Source organism: Nerophis lumbriciformis, linkage group LG03 (genome assembly GCF_033978685.3).
Source record: "Nerophis lumbriciformis linkage group LG03, RoL_Nlum_v2.1, whole genome shotgun sequence".
Classification (NCBI taxonomy): Eukaryota; Metazoa; Chordata; class Actinopteri; order Syngnathiformes; family Syngnathidae; genus Nerophis; species Nerophis lumbriciformis.
The window spans coordinates 9,474,706-9,497,918 of NC_084550.2; the positions used below are offsets into that span (position 1 = coordinate 9,474,706).

At 39.1% G+C, this 23,213-nt stretch overlaps 1 protein-coding gene across 1 annotated transcript; it reads right to left on the reverse strand.

Moving 5' to 3' along the window:
* Window positions 1–3,254: 3,254 nt before the first annotated feature.
* rfk (riboflavin kinase) lies at window positions 3,255–16,477 on the reverse strand. The gene is made up of 5 exons (XM_061933249.1): window positions 16,330–16,477; window positions 15,949–16,244; window positions 10,662–10,813; window positions 7,085–7,187; window positions 3,255–3,961 (listed from the first exon to the last, which is right to left on the reverse strand). The coding sequence occupies exons 2-5, from the start codon at window positions 16,028–16,030 to the stop codon at window positions 3,798–3,800; spliced, it is 501 nt and encodes a 166-aa protein (XP_061789233.1). The 5' UTR covers window positions 16,031–16,244; window positions 16,330–16,477; the 3' UTR covers window positions 3,255–3,797.
* Window positions 16,478–23,213: the final 6,736 nt, after the last annotated feature.

Here is a 23,213-nt window from a genome sequence, read left to right on the forward strand (position 1 = left end):
GTAAAACTGAAATACACACAATGACAAATGTATAAGCTATGTGATTCAAATAACATACTGAAATGTAATACGATATACAGCATTATCATCAAACAAATACTGAGTGTTGAAACTATTTCATTGGAGCCATTTTAAGTCCTCAAAACATCCATTAAAACAGTGCACAAAAATCATTTGTCAATAAACATCTTAGTATCAAATGTAATCACTTTCCACCTTAATATTGAGTTACATAAACAAGTTAAACAGTTTACTTACAGACTTATCTTTTCCCAGGCTTGTAAGAGCTAACACAACTTGTCTACTTCTCAATTGTCTCATGAACTGAACTGACATCGTCAACCCGGAAGTGCCCAAACAAATGAAGCGTAGTATTTTTCTATCGCCACAAGGTGTCAGTAAGAGTCTACAATCAAATGGGCATAACAGTGCACATACTTGTTGGGTCACAAAAAAAAATTCATGAAGTTTGGTTCTTTTATGAATTTATTATGGGTCTACTGAAAATGTGAGCAAATCTACAGGGTCAAAAGTATACATACAGCTACATACATGATCAATTTTGGTGATGTAGAAAAGTTACAGTCAAATCAAATGATCTTCATGGCATGGCCTCTTAACTTCATGTGAGTGATTATGATTGACGGCACCTGTTGACTTCTCTGAGCCCAAACAGGGCTCATGTGATGCAGCCATTAGACTCGGTTACAAACGCGAAGTCAAACGAACTCAGCACAGATCTGGAAAAAAAAGAATCATTAACTTGAACGAGTCAGGAAAGTCACTTGGAGCCATTTCAAAGCGAGAGCAACTGTGCAGACAATTGTTCGTAAGTATAAAGTGCATGGCACAGTTTTGTCACTGCCACGATCAGGAAGAAAACGCAAGCTATCACCTGCTGCTGAGAGAAAATTGGTCAGGATGATCAAGAGTCAACCGAGAACCACCAAAAATCAGGTATGCAATGAATTGGAAGCTGCTGGAACACAGGTGTCAGTGTCCACAGTCAAGCGTGTTTTGCATCGTTATGGACTGAGAGGCTACCACGCAAGAAGGAAGCCCCTGAAGGCTCGTCTAAAGTTTGCTGCTGATCACATGGACAAAGATAAGACCTTCTGGAGGAAAGTTCTGTGGTCAGATGAAACAAAAATAGAGCTGTTTGGCCACAATACCCAGCAATATGTTTGGAGGAGAAAAGGTGAGGCCTTTATTCCCAGGAACACTATTCCTACCGTCAAGCATGGTGGTGGTAGTATTATGCTCTGGGCCTGTTTTGCTGCCAGTGGAACTGGTGCTTTACAGAGAGTAAATGGGACAAAAGGAGGATTACCTCCAAATTCTTCAGGACAACCTAAAAAAATCAGCCCGGAGGTTGGATCTTGGGCGCAGTTGGGTGTTCCAACAGGACAATGACCCCAAACACAAGTCAAAAGTGGTAAAGGAATGGCTAAATCAGGCTAGAATTAAGGTTTTAAGAATGGTCTTCCCAAATTCCTGACTTAAACCCCATTGAGAACATGTGGACAATGCTGAAGAAACAAGTCTATGTCAGAAAACCAACACATTTAGCTGAACTGCACCAATTTTCTCAAGAGGAGTGGTCGAAAATTCAAGCAGAAGCTTGTGGATGGCTACCAAAAGCGCCTTATTGCAGTGAAACTTGCCAGGGAACTTGTAAGCAAATATTAACATTGCTGTATGTATACTTTTGACCCAGCACATTTGCTCACATTTTCAGTAGACCCATAATAAATTCATAAAAGAACCAAACTTCATGTTTTTGTCAGAAAAATGGTATGTAAATTATCAAAAAACTTTCCGTTCTGAGTTCCAGTGAACAGATGAGAGGCTGTCTTTGTTCCACCAAGTCAAAGGCTTGGAAAATTCCACCGTGTACGATGAGAGGAGACGAGAAGGGGTTATCTATTGTCATCGAAGACCTGCTCAAGCCGAATCCAGGACGAGCCCAAGCCTGATGCATATTCTTCTTTTGTGTTAATGTGACCCAAAACAATGACGGTTTTCATACTCCCCATTCCTTTGGAAGCAGTTGTTGTTGTGTAAACAGGGAGTGTCCAAATAAAGGAGGAGACGTAAACCTTTTTCGTCAGAGCGTGCTAAGCCAATGTAAGAGGTTACAGGTCGACGGCGTCTCTACTCCATTGAGTCCAAATTTAATTCTGTCTGATTCTTTGCTTCTTGTCTTGTTTAATAAATGTCATCAGTGTTTGAACCTGACAGTTTTTAGTGACCAACAAGTATGTGCTCCAATCACAAAGAAATAAGAGTGGTAGAAATGACTGGAAACTCAAAACAGCCATGACATTATGTTCTTTGCAAGTTTATGTAAACTTTTGACCACGACTGTACATGGCGCAAGTGTACCTAATGCATACTTGCCAACCCTCCCGGATTTTCCGGGAGACTCCAGAAATTCAGCGCCTCTCCCGAAAACCTCCCGTAATTCAGGCGGACTCAGGTCCTGCACAATATAAAAAAGCGTACCTGCCCAATCACGTTATAACTATAGAATGATGGAGGGCGAGTTCTTGGTTTCTTATGTGGGTTTATTGTTAGGCAGTTTCATTAACGTCCTCCCAGGGTGGCAACAACACACAACAACAGCAGTCACTTTTTTGTATACCGTAAAGCAGTTCGTCTGCCGTAAACAGCAATGTTGTGACACTCTTAAACAGGACAATAATGCCATCTAGTGCATTTGATGAAAGCACTTTTGTGCGTGCCACACATCAATGTATAATCAGAGAGGGTGCTCAGCATGGTTCGAAAGAGAATAGAACAAGGATGGACAATTCAACCCTTAACTCAACAATGAGTAGATGAGTGTTATGTGTGTGTATATGTGTAAATAAATTAACACTGAAATTCAAGTATTTATTATATATATATATATAGTTAGATATCACTGAACGTCAAGTATTTCTTAAATATATATATATATATTACTCCTCCCCTTTTAGCCACGCCCCCAACCTCGCCCCCGTCCCACCCCGACCACACCCACCTCCACCCCCCCGAAATCGGAGGTCTCAAGGTTGGCAAGTATGACCTAATGAAGTGGCCTTTGAGTGTATCATAATCAATTTACCACCCTTTTAATGTACATTTTGAAGACTAAAATTATTTGAATAATTATAAATGTGTATTTAAATTCAACATTAAATGATCAAAATACATTTTTCTTTCAGCAAAGTTTGCATATGCATGAACACTGTAAGGAAAATGAACACAGACTGGGTCAAATGATTTATTGGATGAATATATACAGAATACACACTGCAGGTGTCAATATTGTTGTCGTTCTTTTAATGCGGAAACGACGCTTCACTCGGCAGAAAAAAAACATTTCACAGGATAGATTACATTCTAAGTATTTGATATATTTACATTCTTCAAGCACGATAAAATCACAAGTCATAATTAAATCTAGTCTTTTCTGATTGGCGTTTCTTGTAGGACCTTTTTTTTCCCCCCCCAATAAATTATAAATACGAAATGTCTGTTTGTGGACTTTATTCTTTGAACGCTCACAGGCGGGAACAAACAAATGGATGAACTGTAAAGAAGGAGGGTGACCTTTCACTCAGGCCAGTTTTGCAAAACCCAGTAATTATAGCAAGTGTGTTGCATAGTGTGTTATTCTACACAATAATGACTACACTGACTTGTGTTGAAGATTTAACATTGAATTACATTTAGTTGCCACGTAAAAGAAAAACGATACAAAACTGGAAACTAAGTCATGTTTCATCCACGTGTCGCCATGGCAACGGCTCTCAGTGTCCGTTCATGATAGTCTGTGAGGACGAAGAGGAGGCGGTGGGGGTGCAGTGATGTCCGCTGGTGAAGAAGTTGTCCTCCCTCAGCTTGACGTGCTCGGGCAGCTCCAGCTGGACCTTGGCCTCCTCGATGTCGCCGTTGATGGCGGCGATCAGCGCCTCTGCCAAACCGGGGCGGATAGAAGACGCGTCAGTTTGACCCCTTTTTCTTTTGTACTTCACCAGAATCAAGTGTAATATTAAGAGAATAAAGTTATTACTGAATCTGACAATAATAAATGTGTACTGAAGTTGTAATAGTGAAATAATAATATTCCATAGACAAGGTTTGATGTTTGAGTGTAAAAGGTCCTAAAACGTATTTCATGTTAACTTTTATATTGTTGTAAAATAGAAGATTAATTTCACAAGTCAAGGTTGAATACAACATAAAAATATGGGCTGCAGCTGTTAGAATAATTGTTTCTAAATTATCACAAAGTTTTTGTGATAATTTAGAAACAATTATTCTATTACATTGTGTTCCTGACAAGAACACAAAAGGCTGTCTTTGAAACCTACCAAGAATAAGACTCGTAAAACTCCACTGTGTGGGGGGGAAAGCAAGATGAAGGTGTTCCTGTGTTCTTTCATGTATGGTAATCAACAGAAAGATATTGTTCTAACCCAAGGACTTCAAAGCGGAGAGATGACAGGATCTGCCCAATTTCCAGACGACCTCTTTTTGAAGTATTTTATGAACTCTTTTTGAACTATTTTATGGACCTCTTTTTGAACTAATTTACAAACTCTTTTTGAACTGACCTTTTCTGTGAAGTTTTTGCGACCTTTGTCCTTTGGAAACAGTGGTGGCCATGTGGTCGGGGAGGGTCCAAAATACTACCAAGAGTAAGACTCGTAAAACTCCACTGTGTGGGGGGGGGAAAGCAAGATGAAGGTGTTCCTGTGTTCTTTCATGTATGGTAATCAACAGAAAGATACTGTTCTAACTCAAGGACTTCAAAGCGGAGATATGACAGGATCTGCCCAATTTCCAGACGACCTCTTTTTGAAGTATTTTATGAACTATTTTTTAACTATTTCATAGACCTCTTTTTGAACTATTTTACAAACTCTTTTTGAACTGACCTTTTCTGTGAACTTTTTGCAACCTTTGTCCTTTGGAAACAGTGAAGTGAATTATATTTATATAGCGCTTTTCTCTAGTGAAACCCAATATCTAAGTTACATTTAAACCAGTGTGGGTGGCACTGGGAGCAGGTGGGTAAAGTGTCTTGCCCAAGGACACAACGGCAGTGACTAGGATGGCAGAAGCGGGAATCGAACCTGGAACCCTCAAGTTGCTGGCACGACCACTCTACCAACCGAGCTATGCCGCCCCAGTGGTGGCCATGTGGTTGGGGAGGGTCCAAAATAAAAGAAGGAGGCATGCAATCTTTTGGCAGAGCGTGCTGATATACTGTACAAGGGTACAGTGTAAAGGTGACTCTCCTCAATATTGAGTCCAAATTGAATTCTGTCTGTTTGAGTCTTTGCTTCTTGTCTTGTTTAATAGATGTCATCAGTGTTTGAACCTGACAGCAGCTATCGATTATTTAGTTGGATTAATCAAGTCATGGGACAAAACACACTTTAAAGCCTCCATGCATGTTTTAGGGGAAACAGTTAAAAAAAAAAATGTTTCTGCTTGCCAAATATGTCTCTTTTTTCTAATGAATACAAATGACCAAATGTATTAACTCATAAAATAATATATCTGCTGTTGATCGCCACACAGATCACAGCATCGCTCATGTGGAAACTTTAGAATAGAATAGAAAGTACTTTATTGATCCCTGGGGGAAATTCAGCACCACAGTTCGCTCACATAGACAATAAACACTAAGGTATTTTTTACATGTGAATAATATAAATACAGTCTATTATACAGCATTATTCACATGTGAATAACATAAATACAGCATTATTCACATGTGAATAACAAATACAGTCTATTATACAGCATTATTCACATGTGAATAATATAAATAGTCTATTATCCAGCATTATTCACATGTGAATAATAGAAATACAGTCTATTATACAGCATTATTCACATGTGAATAATATAAATACAGTCTATTATACAGCATTATTCACATGTGAATAACATAAATACAGTCTATTATACAGCATTATTCACATGTGAATAATATAAATACAGTCTATTATACAGCATTATTCACATGTGAATAATATAAATACAGTCTATTATACAGCATTATTCACATGTGAATAATATAAATACAGTCTATTATCCAGCATTATTCACATGTGAATAATAGAAATACAGTCTATTATACAGCATTATTCACATGTGAATAATAGAAATACAGTCTATTATACAGCATTATTCACATGTGAATAACATAAATACAGTCTATTATACATTTAACTACAGTCAAAAAGAAACATATGCATTATACAGTCTGATGGCTGTCGGTATGAAGGATTTTGTCTGTGTATTTAAAGTTCCAGGTACTTTGTCTGCGTATTTAAATTTCCAGGTACTTTGTCTGCGTATTTAAAGTTCCAGGCACTCCATATGGTCTGGCTTTGATCCATTTTCATGAAATGATTAGTCAATGCAACATAATATAATCCAAAGATTTTCTATAATCAAATTTCTGTACTTATTATTGATACAAAAAAAAGATAAATATTACACGAATGAACTTGGAAAAAGTTTCCAAGAATAAAGTTGTAACGTTGGAATAAAATTGCAAAGTTATACGACATTAAATCATAAAAACATACTTTTCATGACGACAAATCATTACTACAAAAAAGTACATTATAATATTTTTAGGATGATGTTTTCACTAATATGTAGCTTGACAAAAAAGCATACATTTATTGTGAATCAGCTCAATCAGTAATTAAATGCCAAATATTGCAAGAATAAATGTCTTCCAGTCATAATCAATCCTAAGTGAGATGAACGTGTTTGAGTAGATGCAATCAAGTCCTAATAGTAAAGCAGCTTTATTGGACTATTTTAGTGTTTATATAGCCTGTGTCCTTTTGAAAATAACTTCTAGTACATATGTACAAATGTTAGGTTTTGTAGGCCATGTGCACAAAAATGATTCGTGTTGGCGTGAATTTGGTAAGGAAGAGCCTGGCACCATGTGACCATGTGACATTACTATTCAGCTTTGGCGGAGGTCTGCTCTTGCTTTAGTTTTTGCATTCAACAAGCAAACTATTCAGTCGTGTGTAAGTGTGTGGGTGTGTGTGGTTACCCAGTGAGTTGTAGCTTCTCTCTGGCCGGATGTAGCCCACCATGACCACACTGAGGGTCTCCCCGTAGAAGTCCTCCTTAAACTTGTGGATGACATGAGTCTCCTACGAGAACAAGGACATGTTGTGAATGTGGCCAACGCTCCATGACGACAACATGACTAATAATGTGTTCATAATCGGACAGCTTCAGGCCAACATCCAAAATGAGTGAAGCCATGAAAGTGCGGCCATTTTTCCCCCCACAAAAGTCCAACTTCCGGCCTCCTTGGTGCACATTAAGCCACTAAAACACTTTAATCACCTACTCAGTGGCCTAGTGGTTAGAGTGTCCGTCCTGAGATCGGTAGGTTGGGAGTTCAAATCCCGGCCGAGTCATACCAAAGACTATAAAAATGGGACCCATTACCTCCCTGCTTGGCACTCAGCATCAAGGGTTGGAATTGGGGGTTAAATCACCAAAATGATTCCCGGGCGCAGCCACCGCTGCTGCCCACTGCTCCCCTCACCTCCCAGGGGGTGATCAAGGGTGATGGGTCAAATGCAGAGAATAATTTCGCCACACCTAGTGTGTGTGTGACAATCATTGGTACTTTAACTTTAACTTTTAACTTTATAGGGTACTGTTAGAATAATTATGTATATATTATCACACAACTTTATGCTTAAAAGGGGAACATTATCACAATTTCAGAAGGGTTAAAACCATTAAAAATCAGTTCCCAGTGGCTTATTTTATTTTTCGAAGTTTTTTTCAAAATTTTACCCATCACGCAATATCCCTAAAAAAAGCTTCAAAGTGCCTGATTTTAACCATCGTTATATACACCCGTCCATTTTCCTGTGACGTCACATAGTGATGCCAACACAAACAAACATGGCGCATAGAACAGCAAGCTATAGCGACATTAGCTCGGATTCAGACTCGGATTTCAGCGGTTTAAGCGATTCAACAGATTACGCATGTATTGAAACGGATGGTTGTAGTGTGGAGGCAGGTAACGAAAACAAAATTGAAGAAGAAACTGAAGCTATTGAGCCATATCGGTTTGAACCGTATGCAAGCGAAACCGACGAAAACGACACGACAGCCAGCGACACGGGAGAAAGCGAGGACGAATTCGGCGATCGCCTTCTAACCAACGATTGGTATGTGTTTGTTTGGCATTAAAGGAAACTAACAACTATGAACTAGGTTTACAGCATATGAAATACATTTGGCAACAACATGCACTTTGAGAGTGCAGACAGCCCAATTTTCATCAATTAATATATTCTGTAGACATACCCTCATCCGCTCTCTTTTCCTGAAAGCTGATCTGTCCAGTTTTGGAGTTGATGTCAGCAGGCCAGGGAAGCTAGGGTCGATATTCTTCTCTTGATCATCTTCGGTGGCATAAGGGACGGTGTGAGTCAAGACATCCAGGGGGTTTAGCTCGCTCGTCCTCGGGAACAAACTGCCGCCATTGCTTGCCGTGCTACCGAGGTCCTTTGTCCCTGAATTGCTCACACACTCCGGCAGATTCAAAGGGGGTCTGGCGGCAGATTTCTTTGACTTTATCGTTGGAAATGCATCTGCTTTGAGTGTCGCAGAATATCCACACATTCTTGCCATCTCTGTTGTAGCATAGCTTTCGTCGGTAAAGTGTGCGGAACAAACGTCCAATTTCTTGCCACTTTCGCATCTTTGGGCCACTGGTGCAACTTGAATCCGTCCCTGTTCGTGTTGTTACACCCTCCGACAACACACCGACGAGGCATGATGTCTCCAAGGTACGGAAAACAGTCGAAAAAACGGAAAATAACAGAGCTGATTTGACTCGGTGTTTGTAATGTGTTTGAGAAAATGGCGGATTGCTTCCTGATGTGACGTCATGTTGTGATGTCATCGCTCCGAGAGCGAATAATAGAAAGGCGTTTAATTCGCCAAAATTCATCCATTTAGAGTTCGGAAATCGGTTAAAAAAATATATGGTCTTTTTTCTGCAACATCAAAGTATATATTGACGCTTACATAGGTCTGGTGATAATGTTCCCCTTTAAGGGCCGTTGCTTTAAATTATTGTCAATTGTGCTGAAGTGGCATTTTTGTATCTGTGCAAAGCTGGTAATCCAAAAGATTGCCAGCCGCCTCTATCAGTGTTGTGTCCGGACTCGGCCTGCTGGCTGCCAAGGCCGAACATCGGGTACCGGGACGCAGACAAAGCAGAGACGGGGCGATAGCACCAGCGTCAACACATTTGCAATTTTTGTATATACATATATACCATATTTTCGGAGTATAAGTCGCACCGGCCGAAATTGCATAATAAAGAAGGAAAAAAACATATAAGTCGCACTGGAGTATAAGTCGCATTTTTTTGGGGAAATTTATTTGATAAAACCCAACACCAAGAATATACATTTGAAAGGCAATTTAAAATAAATAAAGAATAGTGAACAACAGGCTGAATAAGTGTACGTTATATGAGGCATAAATAACCAACTGGTATGTTAACGTAACATATTATGGTAAGAGTCATTCAAATAACTATAAAATATAGAACATGCTATACGTTTACCAAACAATCTGTCACTCCTAATCGCTAAATCCCATGAAATCTTATACGTCTAGTCTCTTACGTGAATGAGCTAAAATAATAGTATTTGATATTTTACGGTAATGTGTTAATAATTTCACACATAAGTCGCTCCTGAGTATAAGTCGCATGAAAAAAACTGCGACTTATAGTCCGAAAAATACGGTAATCATATTTGGACGTATCCTCGCTCATCCTTGCGGACTGGACACTGGCCGAGAGTTGGTGGGCGGCCGAAGGTGGCGTCGGCTCTCTTGGTTGCTTTGTTGGGTCTGCTCCTATCTCTGGCCGTGCTCACCCCACCCCAGCAGACGATGGCGTGGAACACCGCATAGGCCACCACAGTGTGTATGTTTTTGTTGTTGTTGTTGTTTTACTTTTGTGGCAGTGTGTAGAAGTGGCTGGTTGCATCAGCTCTGCTCTTTTAATGTCTTTAATGTCCTTTGTTTTCTTTGATGTTAGATGTTTCCCTCTTACACACATGTTTATGTGTGCTATGGCTATGAGTTTTTCCCCCTTGGCCTCAATCTGGACCTCCTCTCCAGGGGCCCAGGCTTACACTGAATTTTGTATTTTTTTCCTCCCGCCCGTCCCCAGCGTTTACCTGTTTCTCACATTTTTTTGTAAGGGGCCCCGGAAGTTGGCAGACCCGTCAGCGATCCTGTTCTGTTTCCCTGTAATGTTTGTCTGCTCTTGAATGGGATTGTGCTGAAAATGTTAATTTCCCCTCTGGGATTATTAAAGTATTTCTGTTTCTGATTCTGATTGTGTCTAACTGGAGTTGTCGAGATTACCCCCTCCCCTCAGCTTCAGTGATGTAACAGGGACCTTCCAAATAAAGAGAGGAAGCACGCGGGCTGGACTTTTAGAACGTAGTTTGGATCTGTAACTAGAATACAGCCCAAAACACGTGTCTCCTCATGAGCTAAATTGAACCCTGTCTCTGCATGATTCCTTGCTTCTTGTCTGATTAATAGATGTCATCAGTGTTTGAACCCACCATGGACTTTTTGGTGTTTTTGTAGTACGGGTTCCAGCCGATGCTCATCACCATTTTGTACACGTCGCCGTTGCCCACGCAGGCCCAGCCGTAGTAGATGCCCGTGCCGATGTCCGCCGGCAGATTGTCCACCACCGAGTCCGGGAAGTTGGCTGGAATAAAAACAACAAGTGACATTTTTACAAGAAGAAAATACACTGGACACTTCATTAGGTACACCTGCACAATGTAAACCCGTCCAATTGGAGAAGTATTAAATATTCTGCCTTTAAAACTGATAATCATGCTAATGGTGAATTATCACACAGATGCTAGTTTTTGTATGTCTTATTTAAATATTGTACATTATTTTGGAGACCTTCGTCATTGACAAAATAAAGTTATAATTTTTGCAGTAAATGTACTTGTATTTAGGGCTGCGACGATTAACTCCATTAGAAAAAGACTGATTTATATTATGTTACTTTGATTTATCATTTAAGGGGTGTAATTAATAAAAATGTATAAAATCTGGACCGCAAAGATTGACTTCAAATTTAAATACAGGGACTTTCTGCACGGCCGCTGAAATAGAGCATACACGAGAGCGGTGGTGCGTGCCGTCATCTGTGTGGCAACAGACTTTTTTCCTTCCAAATGTTATTAATACACATATTGATGATGTGCATTTATTAGAAAAATAGAATGAAGGCTATCATAGGCAGAAAATGTTTTTCTTATTTCAACTTTTTCCCCTAAAATTTGCATTGAGGCTTTATATTGTTTTATCCGTTTACTCGATTATTCGAACAACCTCATTGATCAATTCCTCGTTCAGTAAGAACAATCTACAGCAACAGCCCTACTTGTAATATTGTGAAAATAAAGCCATGATATTCCAAAATTTTAATCACACAATAATTGGTTATTAAAAGTAAAAGTGAGATATGAGTAAAAAATATATATTTATATTTTAAGGTAATTAAGTCCTCATACTGCAAGTAGAGTCAGGATTTTATGAAAAAAAAAGTCAAGAGTTTTAAGACTTAAAATTATATTTGAAAAATTAAATATTACATTACCAGAATTAAAATAATGCAAAAGTCCATCCATCCATTTTCTACAGCTTGTCCCTTTCAGGGTAACGGGGGGTGCTGCAGCCTATCTCAGTTGCATTCGGGCGGTAGGCGGGGTATACCCTGGACAAGTCGCCATAATGCAAAAGTAAAATCTATATATTTTGCAATATAAAATTAAAATTTTTTGACTGGTGAAAAACATTAAAATGTAACAAATTAATTATTTTTAATATTTGTTATTGGGATTTGTTATGTATTGTATATATTATATAAAAATATAATATATCAGTATATATTATATACTGTATATATAATATGTAATTATTACATATATTTTATATTACTATTATGGTGCATTTTTAGTCTACTTCATACCTTTTGTTTTCGCCCTCTTTTTGTGCTCTTGTGTGCATTATCCTTTCCATCCTTTGTAACTGAACTACTGTGTGGAACAACTTCCCTTGTGGATCATATTAAAATAGTTTGGTAATAAAATCTAAATATTTTACAACACTAAAACAATATCTTTGTGTGAGTGAAGATACTTTATTTACATAGACGGCAAGCCATGTTGGACTTAAGTGTGTTTTTCTCTTGCATCATAATTGGTTAATTTCGTATGTGGTTGACTAGATAGACTATGATTATAATTGTGTTTATTCAGTGTTTAATCATGTGCCACCAGCTTGGATAACATTGACCAACTCTTGCGTAAACAGCATCCGCCAAAAAGGCTATCTCTATTAATCAGCAACTAGACAACATGCCTGCTTTGTCCCACGTTAAGATGGCTATCTTAAGCCACGTAAACACAGTGCAGTTGCATTGTTTTGATTTGTATCATTTATATACAACAGTGTCTTTCAACCTTTTTTGAGCCAAGGCACATTTTTTTCATTGAAAAAATGTGGAGGCACACCACCAGCAGAAAACATTAAAAATGAAACTCAGCAGCCAATATTGACAGTAAAAAGTTGTTCTTGCAATTGTTGGATATTAATTTAAAAAAAGTAATAAGGTACATATATAAATATAAATATATATATAAATAAATAATATATAAATATATATATAAAATAAATATATATATATATAAATATACATAAATAAATAGATTACTGTACAGATAAATATATTGCACTTTTTAACATGATAAATAAAATTCACATAATTCAAACCATAACTAAGCATGCATCATTATAGCTCTTGTTTCAAAGTACTGTCACCACCTGTCACATCACGCCGTGACTTATTTAGAGCTTTTTTTTGGTGTTTTCCTGTGTGCAGTGTTTTAGTTCTTGTCTTTTGTTGGCTTTTCCTATTTTGTTGGTATTTTCCTGTAGCAGTTTAATATCTTCCCTGAGCACTATTCCCTCACACCGGCTTTGTTTTAGCAATTAAGAATATTTCATACAACGTAAACCGTTGGCCAACCAAAAAGTAACCACAGAACACTATACGGTATAGTGTTCTGTGGGTACTTTTTGGTTGGCCAAGCGGACGTGATGACAGGCTGTCCTCACTCAGGTCCGCATGGACCTGGAGGGGGCGTGCCTTGAGTCCGGCTGGAAATCGGGAGAAATTTGGGAGAATGGTTGTCCCAGGGAGAGGCACTGAAATTCGGGAGGGTTGGCAAGTATGACGTATTCTCACTTCTTTTCTTTTGTCGAGCACAAAGAAAAGAACATTTTAGTTCAATGCAAGTTGTGTCTTGGATCAAAGATCTGCCCAAAACAACAATTCAAATCTGCCTGGTTAGGCTTTGTGTATGTCACGTGTGCCTTCCTTCGGTGAAGCCAGGTTTACAGCTATGTTGTTATTATGCTGTTTGTTACTTATGTATGTTATGTTGCAGCTATTTAAAATAGTTTTGTCAATTTGTTCTGGCCTGAAATAAATTGGCCCTTTGAAACATATCTTTGTGTGTTGTATGTAGACCACATTGCTTAGCAGAGTTCAGTGATGCAAATGCATGTCAAGTTGATCAACACATTGTATTATTCTCCAGTGCAATAACAGTACTGAAATTAAGGCTAAAAGGGCATTAAAGGCCTACTGAGACCCACTACTACCAACCACGCAGTCTGATAGTTGAAAAATCAATGATGAAATCTTAACATTGCAACACATGCCAATACGGCCGGTTAGCTTACTCAAGTGCAATTTTAAATTTTGCGCGAAATATCCTGCTGAAAACGTCTCGGTATGATGACGCCTGCGCGTGACGTCACGGATTGTGGAGGACATTTTGGGACAGCATGGTGGCCAGCTATTAAGTCGTCTGTTTTCATCGCAAAATTCCACAGTATTCTGGACATCTGTGTTGGTGAATCTTTTGCAATTTGTTCAATGAACAATGGAGACAGCAAAGAAGAAAGCTGTAGGTGGGAAGCGGTGTATTGCGGCAGGTGTTGTGCCGGATAACGCACCCCCGCCGTAGAATGCACCCCCTGACTGTTGTGCCGGATAACACAGCCGGTGTTTCATTGTTTACATTCCCGAAAGATGACAGTCAAGCTTTACCATTGGCCTGTGGAGAACTGGGACAACAGAGACTCTTACCAGGAGGACTTTGAGTTGGATGCGCAGACGCGGTACCGTGAGTACGCATGCAGCTGCGGCTTCCAAACATTTGATCGCTTGCCCGTATGTGCGTGCCGCTATGTGCATGTCACGTACGTAACTTTGGGGACTTTGGGGAAATATATGTGCTGTATGAACTTTGGGGAGGTGAACGGTACTTTGGGCTGTGGGATTGAGTGTGTTGTGTAGGTGTTTGAGTTGTATTGGCGGGATATATGGACGGGAGGGGGGAGGTGTTTGTTATGCGGGATTAATTTGTGGCATATTAAATATAAGCCTGGTTGTGTTGTGGCTAATAGAGTATATATATGTCTTATGTTTATTTACTGTTTTAGTCATTCCCAGCTGAATATCAGGTCCCACCCGCCTCTCACAGCATCTTCCCTATCTTAATCGCTCCCACTGCCCTCTAGTCCTTCACTCTCACTTTCCTCATCCACAAATCTTTCATCCTCGCTCAAATTAATGGGGAAATCGTCGCTTTCTCGGTCCGAATCGCTCTCGCTGCTGGTGGCCATGATTGTAAACAATGTGCAGATGTGAGGAGCTCCACAACCTGTGACGTCACGCTACTCGTCTGCTACTTCCAGTACAGGCAAGGCTTTTTTTTTTATCAGCGACCAAAAGTTGCAAACTTTATCGTCGATGTTCTCTACTAAATCCTTTCAGCAAAAATATGGCAATATCGCAAAATTATCAAGTATGACACATAGAATGGACCTGCTATCCCCGTTTAAATAAGAAAATCGCATTTCAGTAGGCCTTTAAAAAAGGTGGGAAAAAGGTGATATTGGAAAAGGGGGGAAGTGTAAAAAATATCAGTCAAAGGCTGGACCTTCAGGAAGGGGTCCAGACTGAGTCCAAGGGAAAAAAACTCATTTGCCATAGCACACATAAACATGTTACATATAATCACAACAACTCGCAACAGAGAGGGGGGGGGGGGGGGGGGGGGTGTCCTGGAGACCGGCCTGCTGCTATAAAGCGCTACTCAGCCGTCCATCGGAATTAAGCGATGGTGAAGGCGTGGGGTGAGGGTGGGGAGTGTGTTTGTGTATATGCCCATTGTCTTTGGGTGTAGTGGAGTTGTGTTCATAAGCCCAGGTTCGTTCTGCATGCAATGCAAGCAAAGTTCGACTTCCAGGTGTCGTTGAGGAGGGAGGGAGCTCAAAAGCGTCCATCTTTGACATTTCTCAGGGGATGATGATAAAATGGACCTGCTATCCCCGTTTAAATAAGAAAATCGCATTTTAGAAGGCATTTAAGGTTAAAATGGCATTAATGGGAGTTAAAAAAAAAAAAGTATAAGTAACTAAATAGTTCCTTTTTGGTATAAGTAACTGAGTTAGTAACTGAGTTACTTTTAAAATAAAGTAACTAGCAACTGTAACTAGTTACTGGTTTTCACTGGCCGCGGCACAGTGGTTGGAAAACACTGATATATATCATGTACGCATTTCCAATGTTATTTTACACCTGCTTAAAAAAAAACAATACTTCTGCGTACCGCTAGATGGGGCCCGCGTACCAGCAGCGGTACCCGTGCCACACGTTGAGAACGTGCCTATCTAAGTCACATCAAAGACTAGTTTGTCCTGCGAACAAACATGGCGGCTGTTTGAAATAAACATTAAAGTCAAAGTTACCTGTGGGAATGCCCAGCTCCTTGCTCCCTCTCCCGAAGCCTCGAATGACTTCTCCCCGGCAGAAGTACGGCAGACTCTTCATTCCTGGAGGTCTGCTAGGAGCCGCTGATGGAAGCCGATGACCTCGAACAAACCGAGGAAGTCAACACGGGCTAAAGTGTCAGTCACCCCCTTCCCCCGGGAGAGTCCGGACGCCAAGGCCGACTTTAGTTGCTTATCAGCGGCTGTAATGAGCGAGTCAACACGGCTGGGTGAAGCTAGTAGTCAAAGGTTAGCGCTAGGAAGGTAAAGTTCACCTGCGAGAGTAGTGAGGAAACAATTAGCATTAGCGAATAACGGGCTAATTCTACAAATGTAATATAATTTATTAACTTTCCGTACAGGTCTCGGTGAGGGAGTAAAGGACGGCTCTTCCAGTCTTCAGTTTTAATGCGAGGTTCCACCGTGACGCCGCCGAGCTTGTACAGCAGAGAACCCGGACATGTTTAATAAGTCGGCGGACGGAGGCGGTTTTACGTCACCGTGACGTCACCAACCCGTGACCGGAAACTGGTCGGATGGCGTTTTTAACCCTGTAAGACCCAAATATAGAAAAACCTAAAACAAAAATATTTGACCTTTCAAATTATGTTGTTGTAGGAGGCATTTGATGCAGAAATTGAAGAGTTAAAAAAATAAAATGTTAATGTATGTTTTTAGAGCAGTGGTTCTTAACCTTGTTGGAGGTACCGAACCCCACCAGTTTCATTCACCGAACCCTTCTTTAGTGAAAAACAAAATGTTTTTTTTTTTTCAAATTCAAGACAAAGTTATATGTTTTTGGTAATACTTTAGTATGGGGAACATATTCTAAGTAACAAAGACTTAATTTAGAGTTATTTGGACACCCGGGGAACATATTCTAAGTAATAAATACTTAGAGTTATTTGGACACCCGGGGCAGGGGCACCGAAAAGGGGGGGTAAAGGAGACGGATTCTAGGGGCCCATGATGGAGGGGGGCCCAGAGAGGCCCCTAATGATGATGAAATTATAATACAGAAAAAATAATGACACTGTGTTGGGGGCCCTGTAAAGATTCTTTTCATGGGGCCCAAAATCCCTAGCGGCGCCCCTGACCCGGGGAACATATTTTAAGCAATAAAGACTTAATTTAGAGTTATTTGGTTAGAGTTAGGGTCAGGGTTAGAGGGTTAGGGTTATAATAAGGCCATGCCGAATAAGGCATTAATAAGTACTTAATAATGACTAGTAAAGAGCCAATATGTTACTAATTTTCATGTTAATAAGCAACTAATTAATGGCATACTTGCCAACCTTGAGACCTCCGACTTCGGGAGGTGGGGGTGGGGGCGTGGTCGGGGTGGGCGGGGGCGTGGTTGGGGGCGTGGCTAAGAGGGGAGGAGTATATTTACAGCTAGAATTCACCAAGTCAAGTATTTCATATATATAAGAAATACTTGACTTTCAGTGAATTCTAGCTATATATATTCAAGTATTTCTCATATATATATATATATATATATATATATATATATCCATCCATCCATCCATTTTCTACCGCTTATTCCCTTTGGGGTCGCGGGGGCGCTGGAGCCTATCTCAGCTACAATCGGGCGGAAGGCAGGGTACACCCTGGACAAGTCGCCCCCTCATCACAGGGCCATATATATATATATATATATATATATATATATATATATATATATATATATATATGAGAAATACTTGACTTTCAGTGTTCATTTATTTACACATATACACACACATAACACTCGTCTACTCATTGTTGAGTTAAGGGTTGAATTGTCCATCCTTGTTCTATTCTCTGTCACTATTTTTCTAACCATGCTGAACACCCTTTCGCAGGTACCCAGAAAGGTTTCGAGTACCACCAAAAAAACGGAATCTCTGAAGACAGTATAAAAATCTGTGTTAAAGATGTACAAATACTGTTTGTATAATAAGCATGTTATTGTTTACAAATGAGGGTTAAGAGTTCAGCACTAAAAAAAAAAAAAAAAAAAAGAATGTGGCTTAAGTACAGTTTTTTAATTGAGCTGCTGCATTTTTTGGTTGGGTTGTTTATTTATTTTGAGTAACTTCTACATTTCTAAAAGGGGAGGAATGTAATAGAGTGATCTATGTTTGTCTGTTGCCATCTCCTGGTGAATGTTGGCTATAGCGTACAGGGGTTACTTTTTGGTTGGCCAACGATTTACGTGGTGTTGCGCACCTGACGTCAAGTGTGTGAGTCTGTTCTGAAGTCCACAGCAAAGAGACGTACTTCATCATCTCGCCTGGTTATTGCCTCCAACTCAATATATTACAACAACATTGCTGTTTACGGCAGACGAACTGCTTTACGATAGAATAAAACATGACTGCTGTTGTTGTGTGTTGTTACCGCGCTGGGAGGACGTTAATGAAACTGCCTAACAATAAACCCACATAAGAAACCAAGAACTCGCCCTCGATCATTCTACAGTTATAACGTTTGGGCAGGTACGCTGTTTATATTGTGGGAAAGCGGACGTGAAAACAGGCTGTTGACACGTCACTCAGGTCCGCATGGAGCTGGAGGGGGCGTGGCTTCCAGCTCCGCCTGAATTTCGGGAGATTTTCAGGAGAAAATTTGTCCCGGGAGGTTTTCGGGAGAGGCGCTGAATTTCGGGAGTCTCCCGGAAAATCCGGGAGGGTTGGCAAGTATGATTAATGGTGAATATGTTCCCCATACTAAAGTGTTACCATGTTTTTTCCACTGGTGCATAAAATGAACCGTGCATGAACATCACCTTGTTCAAAGAACAAAACCAACACAGTGCATAAACTCACAACAAATTAGACACCTGCAAACCAGTCAGCTGTTGCCGTATCCGTAATACGCCGATAGGGAGAAGTTTTTATTTACACGATGAGTCAGGTGTGTTTTGACCTCCGCCGAACACCTGAGGCCGACCCACCGAACCCCTAGGGTTCGATCGAACCCAGGTTAAGAACCACTGGTCTAGAGAAATGTTGTAATAATGCAACATTGAGCTTTGATGGGAGCAGGATTTCTGTATTTGTACTCACGTTGTCTGAACCAGTGTTTTTCAACCTTTTTTGAGGCAAGGCACATTTTTTTTCTTTAAAAAAATACAGAGGCACACCACCAGCAGAAAACGTTAAAAATGAAACTCCACCAGGTCGTCGTGCTTTAGTTCTTGTTTTGCGCTGTTATTTTGGTGGCCCTTCCTGTTTTGTTGGTGTTTTCCTGGAGCAGTTTCACGTCTTCCTTTGAGCGCTATTCCCCGCACCTGCTTTGTGATAGCGAGCAAGAGTATTAAAGTTGTCGCCGTCCTTCTTTGTGGGGACATTGTTGATTGCCAAGTCATGTACAGATGTACTTTGTGGACGCCGTCTCTGCTCCACACGCTGCAAGTTTTTGCTGTCGTCCAGCATTCTGTTTCTGTTTATTTTGTAGCCAGTTCAGTTTTGCTTTGGTTTTGAATAGCCATCCCTATGCTTCAATGGCTTTTCCTCTCCCTTTTGTTCATTTTTGGTTTAAGCGTTACATACCGTTTTACCTTTTGTATATCAGGTTCACGACAAACCCGACACATTTCGACTTTTATTACATGGTTACCCTGCCGAGCTCTACACAGGACAGACTTTAAGGAACGGCACATTTTTTGCGAAATATAATTATTGATTTGCAAAAACTATTTTTTGGACCAATTAGGTGAAGTTGCATCATTTCTCACGGCACACCAGACAATATCTTACGGCACACTAGTGTGCCGCGGCACAGTGGTTGAAAAACACTGGTCTGAACAACTAAGGGTTCATTTGCAGGGTTGATTGCTTACTTAGCCCCATAACAGTATATACTAGGGGTGTGGGAAAAAATCGATTCGAATTCGAATCGAGATTCTCACGTTGTGCGATTCAGAATCGATTCTCATTTTAAAAAAAATCGATTTTTTTTAAATGTTATTTAATTTTTTTAATTTAATTTTTATTTTTTTAAATTAATCAATCCAACAAAACAATACACAGCAATACCATAACAATGCAATCCAATTCCAAAACCAAACCCGACCCAGCAACACTCAAAACTGCAATAAACAGAGCAATTGAGAGGAGACACAGACACGACACAGAACAAACCAAAAGTAGTGAAACAAAAATGAATATTATCAACAACAGTATCAATATTAGTTATAATTTCAACATAGCAGTGATTAAAAATCCCTTATTGACATTATCATTAGACATTTATAAAAAAATAAATAAAAAAAAGAACAATAGTGTCACAGTGGCTTACACTTGCATCACATCTCATAAGCTTGACAACACACTGTGTCCAATATTTTCACAAAGATAAAATAAGTCATATTTTTGGTTCATTTAATAGTTAAAACAAATTTACATTATTGCAATCAGTTGATAAAACATTGTCCTTTACAATTATAAAAGCTTTTTACAAAAATCTACTACTCTGCTTGCATGTCAGCGGACTGGGGTAGATCCTGCTGAAATCCTATGTATTGAATGAATAGAGAATCCTTTTGAATCGGGAAAAAAAATCGTTTTTGAATCGAGAATCGTGTTGAATTGAAAAAAAAAAAATCGATTTTGAATCGAATCATGACCCCAAGAATCGATAATGAATCGAATCATGGGACACCCAAAGATTCACAGTCCTATTACTTAGCCCCATAATGGTATATACTATTAATAATAATCACACATTAGTTATATTTTTATGAAGTCATTTATTACAAATATGAAACAAGATAAAACTCTTAAAAAACGCTTTTCCCCCCCTCTTTTTTTCTTTTCATGACTTTGGTCATGAAGACTTTCATTGGCGATGAAAGTCCTAAAAACAGTCCCTGTCGTCTGTAAAACGTCTGTAGAATGTATACTATCCATGTATAGAGAAAATACTTCAGACAGTGATGTAGTGGAGGGAATAAAACCTGTTTGAGCCCACTGCAACAAGCCAGCTATTTGACTACCACATTCACCCAGTGTTGTACAATTGCAACAATTATATAACAAGCTCTAAATGAAATTTGATGCATCTGTTCCACAATAACTACATATGTACATGCTCTAGACCAGGGGTGCTCAATACGTCGATCGCGATCTACCAGTCGATCGCAAAGGTAGTATTGGTAGATCGCATTACATTATTTAAAAAAAAAAAATAATAATTTTTTTTGTTTTTTTTTTTTGTTTTTTGTTTTTTTTGTGTGTCCTGTCCAGCTTCTCAGGCAAATCATATAGTTGATGTAGATGCCCATTTCGGCTGTTCAGATTTACTTTACAAAAGAGAAGTGTAGGATACTTCTCTTGTTGCCTTATTTGTATTTGACTTTATTAAATGTATTTATATTATCATTTAGTGCAGCCGGGCCGGAGCAAGAGGGGATAGAAAGAGAAAAAAAAGAAGACAGAGGGGGAAATTGTGGGGACAAGAGGGGGATTAGACAGAGAGACAAAAACAACAACAGCAAATAACAACAACAACAACAACAATAGAGCAACATCAGCAAATACGACATGTACAAATATGATGGTAAAAGTAATAGCAAATAAGCAGTTAGCGAAAAATAAAAAATAATACAGAAATGACAATGAGCATTATTACACTACAAATGGATCAATACAAATACCAATAGAAATAGCGCTATTGATAATGAACAATACCAATAATTTACCTTTATTATCAACAATACAGTTGTTTAAATGCAACAATACATATACGTAATGATAACTTGAGATACGAAAGAATGCAGAAAAATGGAAGGGGAGAAAGAAAAGCAACCTACATTAACCTTGTAGATTGTTATAGTCACAATAGGTTAAGCTTTATCAGTGTGCCGTGTGTTACACCCAGTTTACCCTTGGGCAGGGGTGCTCATTACGTCGATCGCGAGCTACCGGTCGATCTCGGAGGGTGTGTCAGTCGATCACCAGCCAGGCATTAAAAAAATAGTCCTAAAAATGAGCGATCATAAATCTTCACAATGACGTCATTTTCGTCACTTGATTGACATTCACGGCACCCGAGGGTCTTCTGAGATGACACTGGCTGCTGCCAGCTCATTAAAATTACCGACTGGAAGGCGAGAAACACTTTATTTCAACAGACTCTGGCGCCGTACCTGTCGTCAAAACTCCAAAGACCGACTGCACAGTTGCACAGTTGCGCTAACAAAATAGGAGTCTCAGAAAGCTGGTGTGCACAAGCCAGTAAGCTACGGAGTTTGCCGACAATGTATTTCTTGTAAAGTGTATACAAAGGAGTACGGAAGCTGGACAAATAAGATGCCAAAAACCAACCACTTTCATGTGGTATTGGACAGAAAGGAGGACTTTTTTTCTCCTCCATTCGAAAATGCGGACCTTATCAGCACCACTGTCTGATTCCAATCAATGCAAGTCATCAGAATCAGGTAATACACCAACTTATATTCTTGTCTTCATGAAAGAAAGGAATCTATATGTGTTAAACATGCTTGTATTATCTTTAAACACCTTTAACTTATTAACAATATTAACTATATGTGTTAAACATGCTTGTATTATCTTTAAACACCTTTAACTTGTTAACAATATTAACTATATGTATTAAACATTCTTGTATTATCATTAAACACCTTTAATTTTTTAACAATATTAACTATATGTGTTAAACATGCTTGTATTATCATTAAACACCTTTAACTTGTTAACAATATTAACTATATGTATTTAACATGCTTGTATTATCATTAAACACCTTTAATTTTTTAACAATATTAACTATATGAGTTAAACATGCTTTCATTATCTTTAAACACCCTTTACTTGTTAACAATATTAACTATATGTATTAAACATACTTGTATTATCATTAAACACCTTTAATTTATTAACAATATTAACTATATGTGTTAAACATGCTTGCATTATCATTAAACACCTCTAACTTGTTAACAAAAACATATATTTCATAAATAAGTAAATATAAATTATATATATGAATGAGGTAGATCCCCACGACTTGATCAATTGAAAAGTAGCTCGCCTGCAGAAAAAGTGTGAGCACCCCTGCTCTAGACATTGTAATAACAACCCAAAAATATACAAAAGACATTTTAATTACTTGAATCTGATGAATCCAGTCCAATGACAAACAGATTTTGTTCGAAGGAAACCTTAAGAGGTTGTGTGAGTTCATGGCCAGAAGGCGTGACTTATAAACAAATGTACGATCCAATAGCTTTGTGA

Excerpts from the sequence above, each read along its gene's own strand:
- rfk (XM_061933249.1), bottom strand. The coding sequence starts at position 16,030 with ATGAAGAGTCTGCCGTACTTCTGCCGGGGAGAAGTCATTCGAGGCTTC. Across the intron at positions 10,814-15,948 it reads GGAGCTGGGCATTCCCACAG|CCAACTTCCCGGACTCGGTG; the intron begins GTAACTTTGACT and ends TTTTTATTCCAG. Across the intron at positions 7,188-10,661 it reads AAAACACCAAAAAGTCCATG|GAGACTCATGTCATCCACAA; the intron begins GTGGGTTCAAAC and ends TTGTTCTCGTAG.